We start from the raw sequence: 15,741 nt of genomic DNA on the forward strand, positions 1-15,741 counted from the left end.
AATAGTTAAAAATGTCAAAAATAGGGGTACAGCATTCAACATTGTGCTATCATCTTAATAACTATAAAACAACAAATGTAACGAAGAAGCACAAAAGGCATACATCAAATTAACATCCTCATTTTGATTATATTATACGATTTTATTTGTCTATGTAAAATGCACCCATCAAGGAGGGAGGGTTTTGAGTACTGGTGTAAAATTGCGCGTTTGAAATTCGCAAAGGTAGACATGAAATAATTTTGTCGTTCAAAGTATGACAGGGTGCATAAATACAGTCACGAAAAATAGATATGACAAAAACTGACTAAACAGTATAAAGTAATAATAAATAAAATAATAGTGTGGTTCAAAGTATGACGGGATACATAAGTACAGAGTCACGTCAAATGTATATCACAAAAAAGTGGGTTAACAGTAAAAGTACTATTAATAAGTAAAATAATTTTGTCATTCAAAGTATAACAAGATACATAACATATATGTGCAATCTACTATCATTGTCATAAACTCAAAATACGGCGAATAGTTAAAAGATATTTATGTCCGCTTAGTGGCGGATCCAGAAATTTTCATAAGTGGGGCTCATTGACTGCCTAAGAGGGGGCCCGCTCCGGTCACGCTTCAGTGATACCCTATATAAGCAACCAAATTTGTGCCCTAAATCCGCCTCTGCCGCTAACCGAGCCCCTTTTGAGACAAACTCATCAAAAAGCTATGAATATATGGATATTTCTTAGAATAGACGATCATCCTTTAAAAGTTACGGTCGTCCTTTACAAATTACGGTCATCTTTTAACCAATTATGGTCACCCTTGTTATGAATCGCTGATCCTGTTACGGTCATCTCGATTACGATTTACGGTCATCTTAGCGATTTTTTCAAATCCATTTTCCTGTTTAATACACATTTCTCGGTAGTAATTTGTGATTTCAGTGTGAATCTTTTATAACTTTACATCTTACCAATGTATGCTTTGTAAAGAAAATGATTTAGAAACACTTAAACAGACAATACAAATACTGACCTAATTTTTCATCCGACATCTTGGGATGACCGTGAATGCAGTTACGGTCATCAGCTGTACCCCAGTGATATTGGCAGCTGAGGGGGAAACAAACATTTTTTTTTTTATCAGAATCAAAAACAAATTATTTTTTCTCCAAAAACTGGAAACAAACTTTTTTTCCAAAAAAAATCCATAGCCTTTTTATAGCTATATATTAAACATAATCTTTATTACTAAATTTTTGTATTGTAGTGTCAATTGTATGGATATTGAAATGTTCAAATTTTCATCGTTTCCAACTATCTACTAAAGAAGAAGATGGTCAATTAATTTTACTTATGGGGAATATGAGAGATGTTCAATGGTTCAATAGCGTTATCTTAAAGTCTGGGCGGTTTCGAAACATGAAATTGGAACAGACGTATTTACAACAAATTTTATGCAGCATTAAATGCGTTATATGTGTAATTACAAAACAGTCCGAAGAAGAGTTTCAACTGCCTGAAAACATAACGAGATCCGATGGTTGGCCAAAAAAAGTGGTAACAATAGTCCGTGAACAGATGAAAATACCTAAAATTTTGATGGAAACTCAAAAAGTATATGTCACTGATAATGACACGGAATGGCTTGCAGACTTGTTGTGCATATTTATGAGGACAGGTAAGCTGTTCGATAGCTTCTATCTTAAATTCAAAAATATACTTAGTATTAAACAACGGTCTGCAAAGTAGACGCTCAATTATAACAAATGAAAGGAATGCTTCATAAACTTTATACCTCCGATACATTTTTCTGGTTTAATCTTTAACGTGAATAATCAAATGCAAATATTTAATAGACACAATATTGTAAATTCGTAGAATTGTTTATAGCTTAAAAACAACAAAGGGACATAAGTAAACAACATTTTATTTTTAAGTAAACTGTGCGTTTGAGACCGTAGTATCGTTACAATATTTAGAAAAGTATGTTTTAAATCATTTCAGTATACAGGAAAAATTGCAACATACGTTTTTCATAGGATTTTATAGACATATGTTTTTTATATGTTTTCCATATGTTTTCATATGTTCTTAAATTGCAATAGCACATTCAATGCAGAAACAAGCTTGATTTTCCTTCATTTATGTTATTTAACCGAATATTCACGATTGTAAAGTGTTGTATTTCTTACAGGAATGACGAATTTTTTAAGACCTGATGAAGAAGAAACTCAGGAAAACAATATGGTATTTTGACTATCAGCCTACCAAACGTGTACAGTAGTTGTCGTTTGTTTATGTAATATATACGTGTTTCTCGTTTCTCGTTTTGTTTATATAGATTAGACTGTTGGTTTTCCCGTTTGAATGGTTTTACACTAGTAATTTTGGGGCCCTTTATAGCTTGTTGTTCGGTGTGAGCCAAGGCTCCGTGTTGAAGGCCGTACTTTAACCTATAATGGTTTACTTTTTAAATTGTTATTTGTATGGAGAGTTGTCTCATTGGCACTCACACCACATCTTCCTATATCTACCAAAGTATATTTAGTCTTCAATACTAAGTATTAAGATCCTACTTACATTTGTCTATATAGAAAATAAATGCAAACAATAACAACTTTTTAGCTTTAAATTTGTTTTATGAATTTATTTCAATCTTTTATTACATGTATCAATTTATTCGTCTGTTAAGTCCTTTCAGATTTTTTTTGTTTTTGTTTTGAAAGGGAAGTAACTCCGTTGTGCGAACAATAACAACTTGTTAGCTTTGATTATGTTATATGAACTTATTTCAACCTTTCATCATCAATTTCTTCGTCTGTTGAATCATTTTAGATTTTTCCTCAACACCGTGTTGTTTTTTTAAATGTTGTGGCATCTTTTTTGTTTGAAAGGTAAGTAACTCCTTACTAACCCCATATGGTAATAACCATGTATGATAACTAACACAATTTTTTTCAGGACACCCTATTTCAAATATAAATAGTCACTAGGTGCAGTGCTTAAACCAATCATATCTCTATAAATCTATACGAGGTAAGATAAAAACATGATATAAGCTGAATAATAAATGCATATACAAAGAACTAATATTTTTTTTCTCAAGAAATTTTCAATTTGGAAAAACACTTTTGTTTACAAAAGAATGTGTATTTTTGGTAACAGTTTCCTTGATAAGACTCTAACATTCAAATTGATATAATAACTATAACACTCGAAATCAAGTTAAAACCAGTTCGCCATTATTATTCATTCATAAACTTTTTTGGATTTGTTCCTTTTTTACTCAGTTTTTTTTTTACATATTTCTAATTGAAAACTTTTCTATATGCTAGTTTGCATTATCGTTACCGATACAACATACGCTTTTTTTTTCAGTATTTCGTTCTTTTGTAGTGTGGCGTAATCAATTCCATCTAAGATTTGATGGTCAGTTCTTAATCAGTTTGATGATCTTTCATCTTGTTTAATGTGACACTTTATACGATACATTAGTTGCACAGTTGAACTGCAATAGTTTATCCAAATAATCTAAGACCATTAATCAATGCCTTACATAAATTAAGAACATGTTTATAGCTCGATCTTGTGAGAAACTTTATGTATTGGTCAGATGAGATTGAGAGTAGTAGCTTGAAGTACCAAGTTGTATGTACGAACGTTAATTGGAAATTATGATTAAGAATATTTATTATACATGTACTGTTATATAAAGATTATATATATATGATTAAACATGTGAACATTAAATGGACTTCGTTATATAGACAGTACTAAGTGAGCTTACGGAGAAACTTTACTATAGCTAGTTCCCTATGTTAACGGGCAAGATGGAGTTACGATCCCGGATACGTAAATCCGAAATAATGACAAAGTACTAAAACACAACAAGAAAGCCCCGTTATATCTGGTGGAGGTACCCGTGGTCAATATGTCAGTAACCGGAGTTATGATGTGTCTGAAATCTGGACGAATTACAAAGTTATCATGTGTTATGGGGTGTGCCGAAAACAGAAGCAATTTGGGCTTCCGTTCAAGAGAAACTATAGGATAACTGAAGTGAGAAATGTATGCCACGGAGAATTGAGTTAGGATGACTTTGTATACATATTAATGTAAGTGACTTGCTGTAAATATTTGTAAACTTTTGTGTCAGTCATTTTGTTTCCTTGGTTTTATGGAAACGCATTATCCTCGAACTTTGAAGAACATTAGAAGAACGCCTGTGAGAATTGTTGATGAATAGAAACCTGAGATGACTCTGAGATGTTACAACAGACTAGCAGTAACGTGTATATCGAAACTTTTGTGTTGGTAACAATGTATATATGTACAATGTAAATAACAGAGTGGACTGGCGTATCCGTCGATCCGAAACCGGCAAAGAACCGTTATAAATGACAAGTTCCTGATGAAAGATTCGAAGAAGTGGCTCCGCACGTTCAAACCGAAGAAGTCATGTGGACAATATTTTCATGTTTGTAAATAACTTTAAGTTTTCATAACTGTTTTTATCCATTCAGAATGTTTTATGCCTAGGTTTAGTTTTTATTGTATATTTTTTTTGCATTTTATTTTGTTTACACATGTTTGATTAAGCTAGTTTTTAATCTCTTGTTATTACGAGAGTGGGCGTATTGGGTGTAGTTAAGTTAACCGAGAAGGGTTGCTTATACTAGTTGCAGGTTCATGGGAGTGTCCATGTGAAGATGATTTACAGTGTTGGTAGTTCTATGGTGATACGGTCACATAGAAGTAAAAATTGCAGCTAATGAGATGCTGATTTTCTGAATTGGATTGCCCAGAGATAATGATTAGTTGATTTTAATTGATGCTTTTAATTATTTTATCATTTCGTTTACGCTTGGATTAACGGTCAAAATTCCGGAAAGACCTTACCATAATGTATTTGAATAGATTAATAATTGTCAAACTTGTATTATATATTTTTATGATTTTTGTTTAGTGCCTCTTTTGTAGTTATAAATATCAAGAGTTTGAAGTTGAAAGGATAATTGCTAATTTAGATTTTAAGAGTATTAATCTTTTTGCAAGTTTTCTACAACTATTCACGACGTAAATTGATAAATTACATGGTATAGCAATGATCATTATTTTTTTTCATTATTATTAGTTTAGATTTTTTTAAGTAGTTTTAGTCAAAGAAAAAGTTAATTTTTTAATGTTCACATTTCCTCCCCTTATCTTTTTACTTTGTGTAATATTTTTGGTATGATTTTTTTTAATTCGAGTGAAAACGAATTTTGTTTAGCGGGGAGTGATGTGGCGTAATCAATTCCATCTAAGATTTGATGGTCAGTTCTTAATCAGTTTGATGATCTTTCATCTTGTTTAATGTGACACTTTATACGATACATTAGTTGCACAGTTGAACTGCAATAGTTTATCCAAATAATCTAAGACCATTAATCAATGCCTTACATAAATTAAGAACATGTTTATAGCTCGATCTTGTGAGAAACTTTATGTATTGGTCAGATGAGATTGAGAGTAGTAGCTTGAAGTACCAAGTTGTATGTACGAACGTTAATTGGAAATTATGATTACGAATATTTATTATACATGTACTGTTATATAAAGATTATATATATATGATTAAACATGTGAACATTAAATGGACTTCGTTATATAGACAGTACTAAGTGAGCTTACGGAGAAACTTTACTATAGCTAGTTCCCTATGTTAATGGGCAAGATGGAGTTACGATCCCGGATACGTAAATCCGAAATAATGACAAAGTACTAAAACACAACAAGAAAGCCCCGTTATAGTAGACTATAACACATTCTATATTAAAATAATTTGCATTTGAAACTAGTTTTTTTATCTGAATACAAACTTATCACTGTGTATCATCGCCACCGGAAATTGGATACCAACGAAGCGGAGGAAAGGAAAAAATAAATATACAAGTTAAGAATTCCTTTAATTTCAACCATGTCTATCGTTTTAATGATATTGTTGCTTTTGAAATTAACTACTGATATATATATACATATATATTGTAGTACGACGCTAGATTAACACTGACGAGGAAAGGTAAAACACGGCCACCGAAAGCTTTATTATATTTGTGAAGCCCAGGACGGCTACAGTGCAGACGATAAGGTGTCACGATATCTCAGTAGCATGGGTTCGAATCCCCGCGAGGGAAGAACAAAAAAAAATGCAAAAGCAAATTTACAGATCTAACATTGTTGGGTTGATGTTTAGACGAGTTGTATATGTATATATATATATATAGAGTCTATACGAATCTACCAACCAGTAAACTTAATAGGTATTGGATCATCAAAATTGACAATACTACACAAACAGGAAAAATTATATGAGTCTGAAAGATTGTGTAACAATACCGATATTCCATCTTTGTGCAATGATATTCAACACTTTTTAGTGTTTTGTTTTCCATCTATTTATCGGTATTGTTACACAATCTTTCAGACTCATATATATATATATATATATTAAACGTCTGAATAATAGTCAACGATTTTTCCCACGAGGGCGCTGGATTGTTACAAGTAACGATACATGTACACAATAAAATAAATTATATAAACGCCTAAAAAGTGTACATAACAACACCAATAACATATTTAAAGGAACTATAAATGTAATTGTTTATAAATATTTCGGATAACAGATATCCTTCATCGGTATAGATGATTGTGATGTTGAATGAATCAATTATCAGTCTACTTAGATTAAGCTGTTACAATCTTGAAAGTTATACAATAAAAAAGTCAAACCGATCATCAGGTAAGACGCTTGCACAATTCTAAAAATTTGTTAAACACGACATAGGTTATATGACTAATACATCAGAGAGTTCAAATATATGCTTTAAAGAAAAATAATAATGTGCGATATGAACTAGCACACTTCTAAAGTTTTGACGGTGTCGACAACTATGATGTTACAAGAAAGATTGCGTCAAGAAGAATTCCAAATAAACAGAACTGAACGGTCTAAATTTGTAAATATTTTAGATTTGACAATGGTAGTGTAGTTACATTAGAGTCTGCGATGTTTAAAACAAACGGCCGTTAAAATATAATAACAAATTTTGACTAAAGTAAACTAGTTGAACATGGCTTGGTACTGATATATCCCTCATAAAATTAAGCAATTTTAATTGTTATATTCAACAGATTTATTTTAGAGATGAGTAAGGTAAGGAAGTAGAAACAGAGACCCTAATAATAAGTAATACTAGAACACACCCGTGATATCACGGGTCCGTGACTGAATCAAAGTATATATATATAACTATGCGCAAGCCTTATTTTAGTATTAGTATTGTCATCTGATAAAGTCATGCCGATTATAAGATACACGGTTTTTCTCTGCTTTCAAGTCTTTCTGTTTGAACCCGTCGCATTGAAACAATAATATTAATTATTTGGAAAACAAAAGGTCCTGGAATGGAGTATTTTTTAATCAACAGCATTGTCCTATATAAGTTATAAATAAAGTTGAATTCTTTGCTTCGCTGTTTTACGTCATGCCCACTAACAAATTGAAAACTGTACCTATACGCCTTATTTTTAGTCCAGATTTTTAGTATTCGTATTGTTATCTTAGAAAGTCTTACTGATTAAAATACTACAATAGGTAACAATTTGACAATTTAGTAGTGTCAACCCTGTGGTTATGACCCGTGTATATAGCATATTAATCCTGAATACAACGTTTGGTGGTGCGCCTGTCAGATGCGGAACGTACAGATAAGGTAATAGGTAACAGGTGAATATACTATTGGTATCGGTAGTGGACTCGACCCTGAACTTCTTAATTATTGGCAATATTAATTACGTGGAAAACAAAAGGGCCTGGAGTGGTGTAATTTTTAATCTACACCTTTGTACTATATTAGTTATATATAAAGTTGAATTCTGTGATTCGTCGTTTTTACGTGATGACGGCTGACAAATTGGACCTCGTAATTTTAGTATTATAGATAACCCAGATGTGAAGCACTGCATGGGGTCGAACTACATCTTTTTATTTATTCCATTTGGTGCCAAAGTTGTTAATTTTCTTATCCAAAATCTTTCCCGAGTAAGTCTATCCTCCTTAGACCAAGGAGAGTTGTGGTCAATGATTGTAATGGTCAGTCGATTGAGATCTGCCTTAGTGTGGCCAGGGGATCTCAAATGCCGACTAAGAGGGAGGTCTGGCTTGCATTGGTAGTCGCTACGATGACCGTTCATTCGTTTGTGAAACGGCTGTTCTGACTCGCCAACATACTGTTTACCACATTTACACTGTAGGAGATACACAATATGTGTAGTCTTGCAATTAACATTGCAAAATATGGTGTATTCTGTACCAGTGGAGTGACTGTTAAAAGTCTGGGTAATCAGTATTTGTTTGCAAGTCAGACATCGTTTGTTTCCACAACCCTTACAAGAGCCCACTGACGAAAAGTCTGCTTGAGATGATAACTCAGCTCTCACCAGCAAGTCTTTAAGGCTTTTGGGCCTACGGAAAGCCAGTACAGGTGGCCCGGGAAAGATCTTGGATAGTTTAGGATGTTTTTCGATATCTTTCCAACTTTCGAGGATAAGGTGAGATAAGTTGTCAAATTTTGGATGGTAAGTCAACACAAAAGGCACCCTCTTGTTGACCTGTTTGACTTTATATTGTAAAAGTTCATCTCGGCTGATGTTGTTAGCACGAGAAAAACCTTAATCAATGTCTTTTTTTTTGTAGCCCCGATGTTTTAGGTGACCGCAAAGTTCTTGTAGTCGTTTTTTGGCAACATCGTTGGTGGAGCAATTCCTTTTTATTCGTATGGCCTGGCTGTAGGGAATGCTCTTGGTGCAATGTTTAGGGTGATAACTCAGAGAAGACAGATATTGATGTTTGTCTGTGGGCTTGCAATACAGTTCTGTAAATATGTGTCCATCCCTCACTTGCGTTGTAGTGTCAAGAAATGTGATCTTAGAGTCAGAGATTTCATATGTGACTTTTATTGAGGGATGGGCATCGTTGGCATGTTGAATAAACAAATTTAGTTCTTGTTGAGTATTACCCATCAAGCGAGACAAGGATAGTTGCAGGTGGGAGAGGGTTCAAAGATTCCATTTTTTTAAGATAATGTGTTGTGTCTTGTATATATGATGGTAAATTTTCTACATGTGGTCTGAGATGAAAGTCAATAAATTCTGATATTTTCTCTGTAGGGTGGTCATTGGCGGAAACAATTGGTCTACCTGGATTATTGACTTTATGTATTTTGGGCAGAAGATAGAAACGCTCCGGCTTTGATTTTTCAGATTTAAGATATTTAAATGTGTTTTCATCAATATGTCCCTGTTCACACATGTTTTTCAGGTTTGTGATGATCTCTTTGTTGAATTGAGGGGTGGGGGTCAGAGTCTAATTTCTTATAAAATCTCTCATCAGAGAGTTGACGTTCTTTCTTTTGAATGTGGTCACATCTGTCCATGACGATAACAGCGCTACTTTTATCTGCTGGTTTTATTATAATGTCGTCTCTGTTTTTAAGTAACCGCACAGCTTCGTTTTCTTCAGAAGATAAATTGTTGAATGTTGTTGTGGTGTCCTTAGAAAAATATTCCTTGATTCTGAAGGATCTTGCTAACTTGTCTAGGTCATCTTCCAAAAGTATAGAATCGATTTTGCCTGGCGTGGGACAAAAATTAAGACCTTTTGACAGTACTTTAGTCTCGGTCTCCGACAAAGCTACTGAAGACAAATTGACTACAGTGTTTGTAGAGTTCATGCAACTTTGTTTTTTTCTCCTGAATCGTCGATTCCGGGATTTTTTTCCGGTTATGATGGTACGATTGAGAGTTAATGTGTTCTGCTCTCTTACAAATTGTCTAAAAGTACGCTGTCTCGTTTAGATTTATTAATTTGTTTTTTGTGTAATTTCCGGGATTCAATGCGCAAGATGTCATGGTGGCACTCGTTGATTGTGAGCAATTCAGGACCGGAAAGTTCTTAGCGTGATTTGTTGTAAAGATTGTTATAACTAGTTTGTAAATTTAAATGTTTATGAGACGCCTCAGCGTGTAATAGATCCATCAATTTCACGGAACTACTGTGGAGAATATTATTTCATCTATCCATAAATCTGATAGATTTTTCACCGGTGGTAAGGGGTGAAGCTTTCAAAATAAGCCCAATCGGAAAAATACCCTGAGATAGATAAGTTTTTAAATTTGATACATGATGTTCGGTTTTAACTATTAAGACTCAAAGCTCTAAGCTTTTTAAAAAAAGGCATAGTTTGCCTGGTGGTAAGGCTGTAAGAAAAATCGGATCGCGAGATAAATCACTCGATACAGACTAAGAATAAAAATATATATAAAACGTCTGAATTGTCAACGATTTTTCCCACGAGGGCGCTGGATCGTTATAAGTAACGATACATGAACAAATAAAATAAATTATATAAACGCCTAAAAAGTGTACATAACAACACCAATAACATAAAAAGGAACTATTCATTTTTTACATAAATAAGGCCGTTAGTTTTCTAGTTTGAATTGTTTTACATTGTCTTATCGGGGCCTTTTATAATTCACTATGCGGTTTGGGCTTTTCTCATTGTTGACGGCCGTACGGTGACCTATAGTTGTTAATGTCTGTGTCATTTTGGTCTTTTGTGGATAGTTGTCTCATTGGCAATCATACCATATCTTCTTTTTTATATAAATGTAATTACATATATTATATTAATTAACAGATATCCTTCATCGGTATATATGATTGTGATGTTGAATGAATCAATTATCAGTCTACTTAGATTAAGCTGTTACAATCTTGAAAGTTATACAATAAAAAAAGTCAAACCGAACATCAGGTAAGACGCTTGCACAATTCTAAAAAATTGTTAAACACGACATAGGCTATATGACTAATTACATCAGAGAGTTCAAATATATGCTTCAAAGAAAAATAATAATTTGCGATATGAACTAGCACAATTCTAAAGTTTTGACGGTGTCGACAATTATGATGTTACAACAAAGATTGCGTCAAGAAAAATTCCAAATAAACAGAACTAAACTGTTTAAATTTGTAAATATTTCAGATTTACCAACGGTAGTGTAGTTACATTAGAGTCTGCGATGTTTAAAACAAACGGACGTTAAATATAATAATAAATTTTGACTAAAGTAAACTAGTTGAATGTGGCTTGGTACTTATACATCCCTCAAAAAATTAAGCAATTTAAATTGTTATATTCAACAGATTTATTTTAGAGATGAGTAAGGTAAAGAAGTAGAAACAGAGACTGTAATAATAAGTAATATAACCCAGATGTGAAGCACTTCGTGGTGTCGTACTACATCTTTTCATTTATGAAAAAGACGATGATGAAAGCTCGCTACATTGAAGACCTGTTAGTGACCTTCTGCTGTTGTTTTTTCTATGGTCGGGTTATTGTCTCTTTGACACATTCCCCATTTCCATTCTCAATTTTATTTACATGATTTATTATTATAAAATTCATGATTTCAAAATTTCACTCCATTACTAAGATGTTTAATACAATAGGTGCCAATAATATAACGATTTGATTTCAAATAAAATGCTCGACAGGGCGCTGCTTGATACGACCGCAGAGATCGAACTCTGAACAATTGGGGCTAGCATGGACACATCATTCAAGCTTGTTACATATCTGAATTTGGATTGTAATTAAATATTTGACACAGCATAGGTTTCTGACACAGAATGAATGTGGTTTAATGAACTTTACCTTTTATGTTCCAATACACACACACACACATATATATATATATATATAGTCTATAAGAAACTACCAACCAGTAAACTTAATAGGTATTGGATCATCTTTTAGACTCATATAATATATATAATATATATATGCATGGATTTATTCAGCATATCAAAGAATCACAAGAATTCAATATAATTTTGGACAATGATAAGTCGGTAAATAATCTTATTCAATTAATTTCACAGACAAATTTTCAACAAAATAAAACTGTCTGTCACAATGGTTCAACATTTTGATCAGTATATGTGAGAAAATCCAGTTTTCAATGACATATAAATGTAAATCAACATGATTTTTTCACAAATTTGAATAAAATAAACTACTTTTATACGAAACTAAGTAGATACTGTGAAAGTACTTTAATTCGTGGGTATCAATTTTCGTGGTTTGAGCAATATTTACATGTTCGTTAATTTTCAAATTCGTGGATCTTAGATTTCTAAAAAAAAACACAAAAAAACCCTTTAGAAACGAAAGTTACAAATATTCTGGATTGAGAGAAGTTGCAAAGTAAACATTGACCCCTGTAAATAGTAGTGACAACACTAATTAATCCAAGATAAAGTGATCAACAGATTAAAGACCATCAAAGGTGTTAATTAGGCCATAAACATGTCACCTAAAGAAAACAGTACCATAAAAAATGCTATAAACGTATCTTTAATTGTCAAATAATTCTTATCAAAATCAAGCCTACCATGAAATTAATATTTCCCATATGTACGAGAACTATGAGGATATAAAACGAACACTTTATCATACTAGCATATCAATACCGGAAATCTGACTTTCATCGATCAAAAATATTTGTATGAAAATTAAAAGATCAAAAGGTGTGCAGTTAAGGTTATTAAGGATTAAATGGGTATAATCCTGCATGAAGTGGTAGTTCTGTGACTGCTATGAAAGTATTCTCAGATTTAGTGTTATTCATATATATATATATATATCCTCTAGATCATGTCAGTAGTCAAACTTACATAGGATCTTTCCATGTCTTGATTTGGACAATGGTTGTTTTATTTCGTTGGACACTTATATTCGTGGATAAAGTCATCCACGAAAACCACGAAAATTGGTACCCTACGAATAAAAGTACTTTCACAGTAATTTGAAACCAGCTGCTTGACTTACGTTGTTGAAGATGAAAAGAAAGCTGAATTTTTTCACACTGATTAAGACACGTATTCAGTTTGTTTTTTTAAACTTTAGAGGTAAATATTGTAAAGTGTTGAATTAAAACAAAATGATAGCTTAAATGTTCATTCTTATTAAAATAGTTACAGGCTTCAACCAGTTGCAGGTTTATCAAATGGCAAAAGAATTATCAACAAAATTCAAGGTTTTCACACTTTTAAGGGGAGAGCATATTTTTTTTTTACTGTACAATCAGATAAATCAAAGATTAAATTTCAAATATATCATGATATACTGAAATATGACAATTATTGGAACAAAGAGCGTGATTTTTTTTTAATTAATTCAATAGACATGCATTGCGCCTTTTGTGTTTTTTCATAAAGTACTGCCTATTTTCTTTTTATCTTATTGCACAGTAATGTTGAGGAAGTTGAACCATTTTGACAGACATATGTTTTTGTTCGGATTTGTTTCGCGTTTTGAAAATTAAGCGATTTGTTTAACAGATTCTGAACTTGAATGTGCACGATCCGGTTCAAGGGGTTTCACGATGGTTCACCACCGTTAGATATTTTTTAACGATCATTCATCTCGTGAAACCGAATGACACCCGTGTTTTTCATCTTTAGACGTTGGTGAATTGATAAGTTTTGGTACACCTGTATATTTATTAATAGACTCGGAAAATTCACATATAAGATCGTATACGTATCCATTATTAACAAAAAAAAGTAACATTATATAATGACCATAACCCCAAAAGAAATTAATCAATTAAAAACTGATTAGTTATGTGACACTTTATCGTGACGTCATTTATTAGGGAGGTTAACTCTGGGAAGTAAACCTCACTCCATAAGGGTTTGCATTACCTCACAGTTCTTTGAATGTCCACTTCCCCCACTACTATATGCACCTACCATTAATCTTTTACGGGCAGTTATTTTCTTAAATACCATGTTTTGATTTTAAATATCTGAAAAAATATTATTACTAAATCCTTCTTTTGATCTGAAAGTGATTAAAACACTTTATTTCCATTGCAATTAAGGGGTGAATAAATAATAATACATTGCGTTTTCGAACTTATTTTGCAGTTTCTGTAATTTATCAAAAATTTACTTTTTTATATAAAGGTCGTAAAAAGTTTCTCTTTGCCAAGTGGTTGCTTTAATGGTATTGCTAATTGAAGGTATCGCTGTGACTTTTAAATTAAGAGTAGCCTGATAATTGTAGTGCCATTGCTGTGTATATACATTTTGTACTGGACTATTTATACTCAAAGTTAATAATTTGGAACAGAAAGTCCCTGTTGATGGATAACCAATATACTTTCTTTTCTTTTACAGATTTGTTTTTCATTTTCAAATTTGCAACTTTTTATTTCTATGATAAAATATGAAAGACCGTTGGTATTGCTGTTTTGCCTGAACTAAAATAAAGTAATGGATAGATCGTGTGTTTGTAGAAGGGGGTATATTCGACCGAGTCTTCTGTTTGTCACTTTATTGCGAATAAGATGTTTTATACAGAATAATGATAAGAATAACAATTTTATTAGTTTAAAATCCTAACAATAGGATTGTTGCTAAATAAACAAACAAATACAAAACAAAAACAAAACAAAACAGACAGACACGCATATATATGACAAATAGATAGAGACATTAAACAATACAAACATGTAGCATTGAAAAACAAATTAAAGATTATTAATATTAATTATAATGCTATTTTTGACATCATACCTCCTGTATAAAATTATTAATTCAAATATTATGATTATGTAACGTTAAAAGTTAAGCCACCAATCACAGACACTTCATATATTGACATTATAAGTGTTTCTCCCATCATACATTTCACTTATATTGTTACAGTGATTTGACTGTAAGTGTTGCTCTCCACTAATTGCAACTCATTCAAAATTTTGACCAAATTGCAATTTGTTTTATTAAACCAAATTGTTCAACTGGTCAGAATATTGAACATATTGGTCAGTCAAAATGTAAAAGTGCAAGGTGATAAAATAAAACATACTTAGAGTCCTTAAGACTTTAACTCCACTTTAATGATGTTGTGACAAAATTTGTCTATCAGTTTGTAAAGATCCCACCGCTGTCACCAATGTGACGAAAAAGTGTTTGGTTGGTTAGTTTGCCGTGATGCAACTTGAACTCAAGTGTGTATTCTTGTGTTTGTGCTTTGTTGCTTGGTGTCTACGTTTCACACGTCCACGGACGACAAATGCCAAGTATACTCTTTAACAGGGTAACCCTAAAAATATCTGGTAGCGTGATTAAGGGAATCCTGGTCACATAAATAAATAAATGGATCCTGGTGTAGTCTGAACGAAGTCTTGTAAGTTAACATAAACACAAAGTCGATTAAAAGTTCAATACTGTATTATTAAAAATCCAAAGTACATGTAACAGTAATACAAGTTTACAACATCTTAACTGTAGGCTCAACAATACGGTGACATAATCCTAAATCTCCTACGTACACTCCTCTCGTACACAAAATCGTCTATCCTCTCGTATATCGTATCTCGTATCTACAACTATTTCTCTCTTTTATACTACTCTAATAACCTGATTACAATATGGTTAAATGACTCTGAACAAGGAAATATTCTACAGGAGCTAAATTACAGGAGGCCGGAGCCCGGAGCCCGGAGCTACGGTCAATCGAAACAGAGGTTAACTGAGACACCTGCATCAACATCGTAACGGGGCACCAGCTGATTAACATGATTGATTTGACATTTAACAAGTACAATCCGATTGAAAGCGATA

At 32.5% G+C, this 15,741-nt stretch overlaps 2 protein-coding genes across 2 annotated transcripts in view; one reads left to right on the plus strand and one right to left on the minus strand.

Moving 5' to 3' along the window:
* LOC139492141 (uncharacterized) overlaps positions 1–2,252 on the plus strand; it is a 48,197-nt gene extending 45,945 nt beyond the window's left edge. The window contains exons 11-12 of the mRNA XM_071280282.1: positions 1,264–1,674; positions 2,191–2,252. Coding sequence (XP_071136383.1) covers positions 1,264–1,674; positions 2,191–2,252 — 473 coding nt within the window. The remainder of the gene's footprint in view (positions 1–1,263; positions 1,675–2,190) is intronic.
* A 7,091-nt stretch (positions 2,253–9,343) lies between these two features.
* Positions 9,344–9,772, minus strand: LOC139492142 (uncharacterized). Its single transcript, XM_071280283.1, has one exon. It carries the CDS (start codon positions 9,770–9,772, stop codon positions 9,344–9,346), a length of 429 nt encoding a protein of 142 aa, XP_071136384.1.
* Positions 9,773–15,741: the final 5,969 nt, after the last annotated feature.

Source organism: Mytilus edulis, chromosome 10 (genome assembly GCF_963676685.1).
Source record: "Mytilus edulis chromosome 10, xbMytEdul2.2, whole genome shotgun sequence".
NCBI lineage: Eukaryota > Metazoa > Mollusca > Bivalvia > Mytilida > Mytilidae > Mytilus > Mytilus edulis.

What these genes read in the sequence shown, in the direction of transcription:
- LOC139492142 (XM_071280283.1), bottom strand. Translation starts at nt 9,772, where the DNA reads ATGAACTCTACAAACACTGTAGTCAATTTGTCTTCAGTAGCTTTGTCG.